At 37.3% G+C, this 10,926-nt stretch overlaps 1 protein-coding gene across 8 annotated transcripts in view; it reads left to right on the plus strand.

Annotated features, from left to right (window-relative positions):
* The window catches only part of LOC108725773 (collagen alpha-5(IV) chain), a 21,054-nt gene extending 13,841 nt beyond the window's left edge, over positions 1 to 7,213 (plus strand). The window contains exons 5-8 of one of the 8 annotated variants that reach the window (XM_018452990.1): positions 1,689 to 1,796; positions 1,959 to 2,016; positions 2,053 to 4,499; positions 5,568 to 7,213. In XM_018452990.1, coding sequence (XP_018308492.1) covers positions 1,689 to 1,796; positions 1,959 to 2,016; positions 2,053 to 4,499; positions 5,568 to 6,949 — 3,995 coding nt within the window. In that variant the 3' untranslated portion in view covers positions 6,950 to 7,213. Of the gene's footprint in view, positions 1 to 1,688; positions 4,500 to 5,567 lie in introns of all 8 variants that reach the window. The other 7 variants (XM_018452991.1, XM_018452992.1, XM_018452985.1 and 4 more) reach the window with 7 other exon arrangements.
* The last annotated feature ends 3,713 nt before the right edge of the window (positions 7,214 to 10,926 follow it).

A 10,926-nucleotide genomic window follows, 5' to 3' on the forward strand; every position in this document is an offset into this window, starting at 1 on the left:
ATTTTTTATTTGGGCCTTATTATATTCATATGCATATAATAAAGCCCAATGTCAGAGTTTAATAAAATTTTTTTTTCGTCTATTTACATGTATTCTATATATAAATAATATATTTTATTTTTGGGAGTGAATAAAATGAAGATTTGATTCTCACTTAGTTTATTTCAATATCCCCATAAATAGAATTAAAAAAAAATAAACTAAATTAGGTGGACCTTATCCGGCTCAGGTACCTTGTATGTAATACGTTCTTATTGACTTTGTTTACACAGCTCGATTTAAGCCGAAGTTACAAGATCGATGTTAGGAAACTGGCCAATCACAGTCATTACATTCTTCAGAGGAATTGCCCATTTTCATAACATCGATATTATTACTTCGGCTTAAATCGAGCCGTGTAAACGTAGTCATAGATCGTAATTGTCGATATAAATAATAAAGATTCAAAAAAGTAAACAAATGATAACCAGGCAATTGGGAATTGGTGCTGTAGATGGTGCGCAGTTTTTATTTTTTACAAATATTTTATATTATATATAATATGAAATATTTGAACATATTTCGACAATCTTTAAGCCTTCTTCAGCAAAAAATTCAATAGATGATACAATCAGTTATTATTCATGAGTCGTAGTCAAAAACCTTAAGAAGAAACTAATCGCAGTTAATTGAAGTATCAGTCAATTACAAAGTATTTGGGAAGTACTTTTTGATAATCCATCAGATGATGAACATGATTATTTTCCACTTGAAAGGAAACGTCATAATAAAATTTCACGTTTTGAAAATATTATTTTGACGTATTCTTTAATAGATAAGACTTCGAAGAAAGGAAAAGAAAAAGAGAGAGATTTTGGTAGACCAAGAGGTCGACCGAATTTGGTATAATGCTAGAGTCCCGACCCATGAGGCACATTTGCGTCCCCCATGCCGCGTATCGCGGAATCAGTCAGTAATCAGTAACACGAAATCACAGCTGATCACAGCAGCGGATCGTTTCTGATTGGTTACGCAGTTACGCGATACGCGGCAAATACACCTCATGGGATTCCAGCATTAGACTCTCCAGTTGAAAAGCTGGATGGTAATGAATGATTATGGTAGGAACCTATTAGATATAAATAATAATTAATAACTGAAATATAATATCATGGTCAAGAGGAACTTACCACACAATGATGTAATCGACGATTATAAATTATAATGGTCGAAAATATTACATTAACAGTAAATAGTCGTAATAAAATTAGAGGCGTAGTCAAATAATAAAAGCATATTAAAGAGTTAATATAAGCGATACTGCGATTTAACAATAAAAACATGTCTTTCTTAATAAAATAATAAATTTATATATAAAGATTGGTCCAAAATACATTATACAATTGATTAAAATAGAGAAATAAATAATATTATGCAAAACATAATATTTAAAGTAACATTACATATAATAATATACAGTGTGCTGAAACGAAAATATTAATATCATATTTATTCTTTCACTACAGATATCATTTAAAAACAGTTTAGTATCATTAAAAATTATCCAAACAATAACTATCAAAATGAATTACAAAAACATACTATCCAAAAATAGTAGCCTTGATATTTCTTAAATAATTTCTTCAATAATTACTTCTTGAATAATAATTTAAATTACATCAATACATTATTATTATCATCATTTCCAGGACATCCGGGTATTCCTGGAATTCCCGGAATTCCAGGCACACCAGGAAAACCAGGAACACCGTCATATCCAGGGCATCCAGGAACTCCGGGTATCCCTGGTATTCCAGGTACACCAGGAAAACCAGGAACACCGTCATATCCAGGGCATCCAGGAACTCCGGGTATCCCTGGTATTCCAGGTACACCAGGAAAACCAGGAACACCGTCATATCCAGGGCATCCAGGAACTCCGGGTATCCCTGGTATTCCAGGTACACCAGGAAAACCAGGAACACCGTCATATCCAGGGCATCCAGGAACTCCTGGTATCCCTGGTACTCCAGGAACACCAGGATATCCCGGCACACCAGGAAAACCAGGAATACCATCATATCCAGGGCATCCAGGGACTCCTGGCATCCCTGGTATTCCAAGTACACCAGGAAAACCAGGAATACCATCATATCCAGGGCATCCAGGAACTCCTAGCATCCCTGGTACTCCAGGTACACCGGGAAAACCAGGAATACCATCATATCCAGGGCATCCAGGAACTCCTAGCATCCCTGGTACTCCAGGTACACCGGGAAAACCAGGAATACCATCATATCCAGGGCATCCAGGAACTCCTAGCATCCCTGGTACTCCAGGTACACCGGGAAAACCAGGAATACCATCATATCCAGGGCATCCAGGAACTCCTAGCATCCCTGGTACTCCAGGTACACCGGGAAAACCAGGAATACCATCATATCCAGGGCATCCAGGAACTCCTAGCATCCCTGGTACTCCAGGTACACCGGGAAAACCAGGAATACCATCATATCCAGGGCATCCAGGAACTCCTAGCATCCCTGGTACTCCAGGTACACCGGGAAAACCAGGAATACCATCATATCCAGGGCATCCAGGAACTCCTAGCATCCCTGGTACTCCAGGTACACCGGGAAAACCAGGAATACCATCATATCCAGGGCATCCAGGAACTCCTAGCATCCCTGGTACTCCAGGTACACCGGGAAAACCAGGAATACCATCATATCCAGGGCATCCAGGAACTCCTAGCATCCCTGGTACTCCAGGTACACCGGGAAAACCAGGAATACCATCATATCCAGGGCATCCAGGAACTCCTAGCATCCCTGGTACTCCAGGTACACCGGGAAAACCAGGAATACCATCATATCCAGGGCATCCAGGAACTCCTAGCATCCCTGGTACTCCAGGTACACCGGGAAAACCAGGAATACCATCATATCCAGGGCATCCAGGAACTCCTAGCATCCCTGGTACTCCAGGTACACCGGGAAAACCAGGAATACCATCATATCCAGGGCATCCAGGAACTCCTAGCATCCCTGGTACTCCAGGTACACCGGGAAAACCAGGAATACCATCATATCCAGGGCATCCAGGAACTCCTAGCATCCCTGGTACTCCAGGTACACCGGGAAAACCAGGAATACCATCATATCCAGGGCATCCAGGAACTCCTAGCATCCCTGGTACTCCAGGTACACCGGGAAAACCAGGAATACCATCATATCCAGGGCATCCAGGAACTCCTAGCATCCCTGGTACTCCAGGTACACCGGGAAAACCAGGAATACCATCATATCCAGGGCATCCAGGAACTCCTAGCATCCCTGGTACTCCAGGTACACCGGGAAAACCAGGAATACCATCATATCCAGGGCATCCAGGAACTCCTAGCATCCCTGGTACTCCAGGTACACCGGGAAAACCAGGAATACCATCATATCCAGGGCATCCAGGAACTCCTAGCATCCCTGGTACTCCAGGTACACCGGGAAAACCAGGAATACCATCATATCCAGGGCATCCAGGAACTCCTAGCATCCCTGGTACTCCAGGTACACCGGGAAAACCAGGAATACCATCATATCCAGGGCATCCAGGAACTCCTAGCATCCCTGGTACTCCAGGTACACCGGGAAAACCAGGAATACCATCATATCCAGGGCATCCAGGAACTCCTAGCATCCCTGGTACTCCAGGTACACCGGGAAAACCAGGAATACCATCATATCCAGGGCATCCAGGAACTCCTAGCATCCCTGGTACTCCAGGTACACCGGGAAAACCAGGAATACCATCATATCCAGGGCATCCAGGAACTCCTAGCATCCCTGGTACTCCAGGTACACCGGGAAAACCAGGAATACCATCATATCCAGGGCATCCAGGAACTCCTAGCATCCCTGGTACTCCAGGTACACCGGGAAAACCAGGAATACCATCATATCCAGGGCATCCAGGAACTCCTAGCATCCCTGGTACTCCAGGTACACCGGGAAAACCAGGAATACCATCATATCCAGGGCATCCAGGAACTCCTAGCATCCCTGGTACTCCAGGTACACCGGGAAAACCAGGAATACCATCATATCCAGGGCATCCAGGAACTCCTAGCATCCCTGGTACTCCAGGTACACCAGGAAAACCAGGCAAACCAGGAACGCCGTCATATCCTGGACATCCAGGAACTCCTGGCACTCCAGGCACTCCGGGAATAGTTGAATTATACCCAACATATCCTGGTATACCTGGAAGTCCGGGAACATCATACCCAGGACACATAGGAATTAGTATCGCTAGCACATCTGGCACTCTCGGCATATCAGAAATATCCGAAAATCTAGGAAAACCAATATCATCTTATCCCGGATATCCTGCTTATCCTGTTACATCAGAAACACCTAACGTACCTTTACATTCTGAGGCGCTAGGTAAACCAGATGATTTATTATATCCCGGGATTACCACTATACCAAATAGGCCAAGCATTTCTTTCAAGCCGGATAAACCAGGTATGTTGTCAAGGTTACTTAATTATTATTACTGTAATTATAAATATTACGTCAAACGTTATTTATTCTTGCATATAAGAGATTTGAATATACAGGGTGTTTCCAAATTAAATGGCAAAACTTCGGGAGCGTGTAGAGGAGTAAAAAACTAAGAAAAAAAGTCCTATAGACATATGCTCGTTTTTGCTCCGTTTCAGAGAAATCGAAAAAAAATGTTTTTTTTACCTGCAAGATTAAATGGGGACCGTTTTCTAAATTTCTTGGAGAATGAATTTTCTGACTATTTAGAAAACATCCCATTACAACAACGTACTGAAATGTGGTTTCAATTAGATGGATGCCCTGCTCATTACAGCAGAGTCGCTAGAACCTGGTTAGATAGCTTTGTTTCGCAGGAAATCACGAAAAAAGAAAAAAATATATTTAATTTATTATTTTAATTATTTTATTTATAAACTTTTTAATGAAAATTTTGTTCGAAATGTACACCTCTTGCAGCAATACAAGCATTGCATCTGTCAAACACGGCTCTTGTAGCAGCCAGGCACTGTTCTTGCGATATTCTGTTCGCTGCAGCTACGATACGATTTCTCAAATGTTGCTCTGATTGAATAGGCGAAGAATAAACTTCTTGCTTCAGAGTACCCCATGCATAGAAATCTAATGGCGTTAAGTCGGGCGAACGAGTTGCCCAATGTACTGCTCCTCCACGTCCAATCCATCGTTGTGGGAATTTTCTATCTAACCAGGTTCTAGCGACTCTGCTGTAATGAGCAGGGCATCCATCTAATTGAAACCACATTTCAGTACGTTGTTGTAATGGGATGTTTTCTAAATAGTCAGAAAATTCATTCTCCAAGAAATTTAGAAAACGGTCCCCATTTAATCTTGCAGGTAAAAAAAACATTTTTTTTCGATTTCTCTGAAACGGAGCAAAAACGAGCATATGTCTATAGGACTTTTTTTCTTAGTTTTTTACTCCTCTACACGCTCCCGAAGTTTTGCGATTTAATTTGGAAACACCCTGTATAATAATTTATTCATATTGTTCTGATTACATCCATGTAGGTTATCCCGGTTATCCTACATATCCAGAATATACAGAAGATTCAAAGAATCCAGAAGGACTAATAGGACCTGAGGGTCCAGTAGGAAATGTAGGTCCGATTGGTGATATTGGTGGCATTGGAGGTATCGGTGGAGTTGGTCCTGATGGTCCTGATGGGCCATGGCCAACCGGTTCTCCGGGTCCTGATGGACCATGGCCTGGTGATCCAGATTACATACCCGGAATAAAACCAACAAGAAAACCTTATAAAAGTCCAATAAATCATCATCCTGACATTGAATCATTTGACACAGACAGATATAACTCCATCTCGAAATATAGTTTTAATAATAAAACTGATTCTTCGTATACGGGCTATACTCTAAAGGATATCGAATTGTCGAAGTTGTCACACCCAACGAAAGTTAATACATCATTATATATAAAGCATAGTCAGTATAGACCTCAATACGAAACTCAATCCACATCATCAATTTATGGGGAAAAAGAAACTACCTACAATGCAAATAAAATCAATTCACTGTTGCAAACAGATCTGACACCATCATCATTGAAATACGAGATCGAGGATTATCAATATACAGATATATTAAAGCCGAATTCACAATTTTATGATCACTTGATACATACAGGATCGCAACAAATAAAGAAACCTTCAAAAAATAACTTCAAGCAATTTTCTGTGCACGATCGGGATCAATATCAAAAGTCAATATTTTATCCATCTTATAACTCGCAACAGCAATCTCCTAAAGACTCAGATCAATTTGATAAATTAAAACAAGAAGACAAATTTAATGTGGATGGACAATATAATAATTCTGCCGATGTGGATGGCAAATTGATTTCTAACGTGTCCTTTCAGTCGGATGGATCTTCCTCTGCTCCGGATAGACAGGTAAATGCACGCCTTGAGCAGACATTCCGGACGAATCCCGTTTTCGACGCTATCAGGGTTCAGCCGCCCAGCTCCATCAACGTCAAGCCCTTATCGTTACCTGTAGGGCCAAATTCACAAGCATGTCCCTGTTATTTAGTCGAGCCGAATAACAACACAAACGTAGCAACCAGCTCGACTCACACCTCTATCATTGGTCAATTGGGATTCATTCCTGTTATCTTCGTACCATACTGTCCTGGCAAAGAGATGGACAGCAATAAGATGAAACTTATGTTCCCGTCCGCTACTCCTGTTCCATATGCATGCGACACATGTGATACACAAGACAACAAATATGTTGTAAAAACGCTCGATATAAATCAACTTGGCAATATCGACTATCTCAAAGAGGCATTATATCAATCCAATCTTGGCTTTTTGAATGTTCCAGTTAAGACCAACATCGAGCGAAGAAGAACCAAAAGCAGAAAGACGAAATGAGAAGTGTAACACTAACTTATTAAGCTTAAGTTGCGATCGTTCTAAAAAGAGCTTATCTTCTCCTGGAGAATAGAAATAAATATAGGATATTGGCATTGCCTGTCCGTCAGCTGCTGGTTAGTTGATGGATAGCCAAATTAAAGATATTTGCCGAAATAACCAAAGCTAATAGAATACATAAAATCTTCAAACTAAAAATTGAATTAATAACAAATTTTTTCAGTATCGTGTTTATTAAATTAATTTACCCTGTAGCTGCTTAAAGGACAGACAAATAGGTAACTTTCTGCTAATATTGAATTAATTTAAAGAAATTTAAAATAAATACAAAAATATCCCTTTTGTAAATATAATTCCCCTAACGTTCTTGTTTTTGAATTTTATATATTGCATAATTTTTTATTTAAAATATATGTTATCTTATTTACAAAAATAACAATTTTCTAAGTTGATGGAAATTATAAAACTTATATTAAGATCATTATGGTTATTTATTCAATATTTAGTTTGAAGTAAAATTAAAGAGAGATTTTTCGTAGATACTACTTCTAGATTTTACACGGTTCAATACTAACCAATATCCTAATATTTATTATTACAATTTGTATAATAGATTTTTCTGTGTTAAAACATTTTATATTTGATTTTTTGAAGTAAAATTAAATAAAAAGGTTATATAGTATGTATTAATAATTTAATATATACATAAATGTGTAGACATTATTATAATAAAACATGAAATTGTATGTTTTTAAATTAGTAATTAATTTATTCTCCCCTCTCCTTAAATATTTTATAATATTGCTAATAATAATTTGCAAATCAATAATCAACATAAACGTTTATTACATAACATAAATTCGATAGTAATACATATATATATATAAAACTCTTAAAAATAACTTTAATTTAATGAAAGTAACATATAACGTTACCTATATTAAATAAATAAATAAGAAAAGTAAATATTAAGTATGGAGAACGCGTGAAACACTTCATAGCTGGACGTAGTCGTATCTATTTATCACCTATACTCTACAGGATAGGCACTTTATAGCTAATAGCGAAATACAATAAATGATGATATATGAATACTCCGGATGAATTATGAATACTCCGAGGAAATATCGTAAGACGAGGGCCATGCTATTGACAGTCGTAATAACAACCTCGGATACTCGTATGTATATGTATTTTTATATAATTGAATGGGACGCAGAGCAGAGATGCAGGTTTCAACTGATTTGATTCAGTATTCTTGTTTAATAAAATAATAAAAAACAGAACAATGGAAAGGACATACAAATGAGTTTCTGACGGAACGCGAGGATAGTTCTCACCTTAATCTAACTAATTTCTGACTGTACTAGATGGATTTCCACTTCTACTCTCATGTTTCTGCTTTTGGCAGGTCCTTTTATATTTTGGAAATGAGTGTGGGAGTGTCCTTTCAGGACCAATCAACATTCATCAAGGTTTGATAGAACCTATACTCGCGCTTGTTTCCTTGAGATAAGGCAGCAAGGCTTCGCGTAAGCCCTACTCCCCACTCTACGAGTTTAGTCTTAATAGATAATGGTTGAGAGTTTTAATATTATAATTTATAATAAAAATTCGATCTTTCTTAACTAATCCTTATGCGAGGCGAATCTACTACATTCCGAATCATATATCCAAAATTGGTTTAATTTTATTGGAAGCAAAAAGAAAGAAAAAGAAAAGAAGAAAAAGATATTCGTCCTCGCATTCAGGAAGATTTCTATTTTATTGTTAAACGCTAATGTAATATACTATTACCAATATAATGTTAATATACGCTCTATTATTTATTATTTTATAGAAGGGCTTCTTTGAAAAAGATCGGGAGATATTCTTAAACATTCTTTAGAGTAGATAATATGTGTGACGCATAAAAGTATATAAACGTGATCTATCTGTTGGTTTGAACTAAACATGCCATTCAAAATTAAAAGATATGATAAAGAAATAAAGATAAAGTTTCAAAATAAAGATAAAATACCAAAGTGAAAATGAAATATTAACTAGGAATAGCCTAAGATACACATATTTATAATAGGAGAGAGAGATCTATCAGGATGTAACACAGTACAGGTAAAATGTTGATACGGTGATACCATATATACTTTTTAGCGTGCGATACTCACACTAAATATCACTGTCGTATTGTTACGATACTGCCACGAGATGGCGGTATACGGTGTAACTGTACTGTTACCGTACAGTTACACCATACACCGCCATCTCGTGGCAGTATCGTAACAATACGATAGTGATATTTAGTGTGAGTATCGCACGCTTGGTTATCTGGTGAAATGAAATAGATAATTCGCAGGATATAATCAATAATAAATTTATCAATATTAGGTATAATATTGATAAATTGCGGATCACTGTCTTCGAACCTCGGATAACACAAAGAAAGTACTGCGATAGTCAATTGAGCGTCTGTCCCTCTACTTGAATAAAAAATAAAGATTTCGCAATTTAGATTTCGTTTTTTCTTTATATTTTCCATTTCCTTTCTTTTTAGAGGAGTTGATCAGATTATTTACCCGACTCGAACATATATACAGGGTGATTCAGAATAACTCTGTGTTCTTGCAAAGTGTTCCTGATTGAATTCTGAGACGATTTTTTCTTTACGAAAATTTCCGATGCTTACTTTTTGAGTTATTAAAATATAAAGTTAGCGAATTACAAGCCGCGTACAAAAGGTAAGCAGAGGCGGCGCACTCACCGTCTGACGCGAGCGATCACGAGGAGCACTCGTTGCGATCAGCTATTCAAAGACATAGGGTTATTCTGTTTCACACAACACATACACACACGCTCTCTCTCTCTCTCTCTCTCTCTCTCTCTCTCTCTCTCTCTCTCTCTCACTTATCTTACAGAGATTTGTTGTCTTCATACTGTTGTAATTTGACGGATAAATTTCACGTGGAAAAGCAATACGAAGATTCTTCACGTTCCCATGTAACAAATTAACGTCATTAATAAAACAGGAAAATTTGTTTTTTTTTTTTAAATAACATTGAAGAATTGTAACACTTTCACGTACTTTTACTCACGCACTTAATCGATATCACAAGAATGATTTACGAAGAACGATTCTATCGGTTTATTATTATTAATTAGTACCGGTTAATTATTCAACTCGAAATCACTTGGAATAAGAAACGCGTTACATATATCAGTTTTAAACTAAAACGTCATTGATTTGTTATCTATCAAAAAACGAATTCCATACGGTAAAATGCCGTTTTAGTTTAAAATTCGACACGTTAAGACGAGCATAGCGATCCCTTAGGCCCACTCAAACGGTATGGTATGTATATTTTTGTATGTTTCATAGTGAAAATAGGTAGTGTACAAAAAAAAACAGCCGGTAACAAATCATTTTTTTTTTTCATTAAAAAATTTACCACTTTAGCTTAGTTTGGTGGCCTTCGATCCACAGATATGGTATGGCACTTACCTTCTGATTGGTTTTTTTGACATAAACTATCACTAGAAACAAACGCCAGTAGCTACCATATTAGGAAAAAAGCAAAAAATTTTTTACACTTTAATCACACGTCATTAATTTTAAAACCGCGGGAGGTCTGCCTTGCGTTTCCTTTATGTTTACCTGATAAATGACAAATTAATAACGGTTTCAAGCTGTAACAAATAATGAAGACCATTTTTGTGTCATCATCTCCCAAATTATAATGAATATATTTATTTAATTCTTTCTCCTTTCTATTTATTATTAGTTAATTTTGAATATAAAAAAAAGGAAAATAAGTATATGTATAATTATTGTATATACTATTATAGATATTTTTTTTTTTATATTGTATTATATACAGGGTGTCCCATAACTCACCTGACAACGCTCGTGGGCAGGTAGAGCGGACTAAACTGAGTCGAAAAGTCCTGTACTATTTTGTAATTTTCGCAATAGTTAACAAGAT

The sequence above is a fragment of the Mycetomoellerius zeteki genome, unplaced genomic scaffold, assembly GCF_001594055.1.
Source record: "Mycetomoellerius zeteki isolate Tzet28-1 unplaced genomic scaffold, Tzet1.0 scaffold36, whole genome shotgun sequence".
Classification (NCBI taxonomy): domain Eukaryota; kingdom Metazoa; phylum Arthropoda; class Insecta; order Hymenoptera; family Formicidae; genus Mycetomoellerius; species Mycetomoellerius zeteki.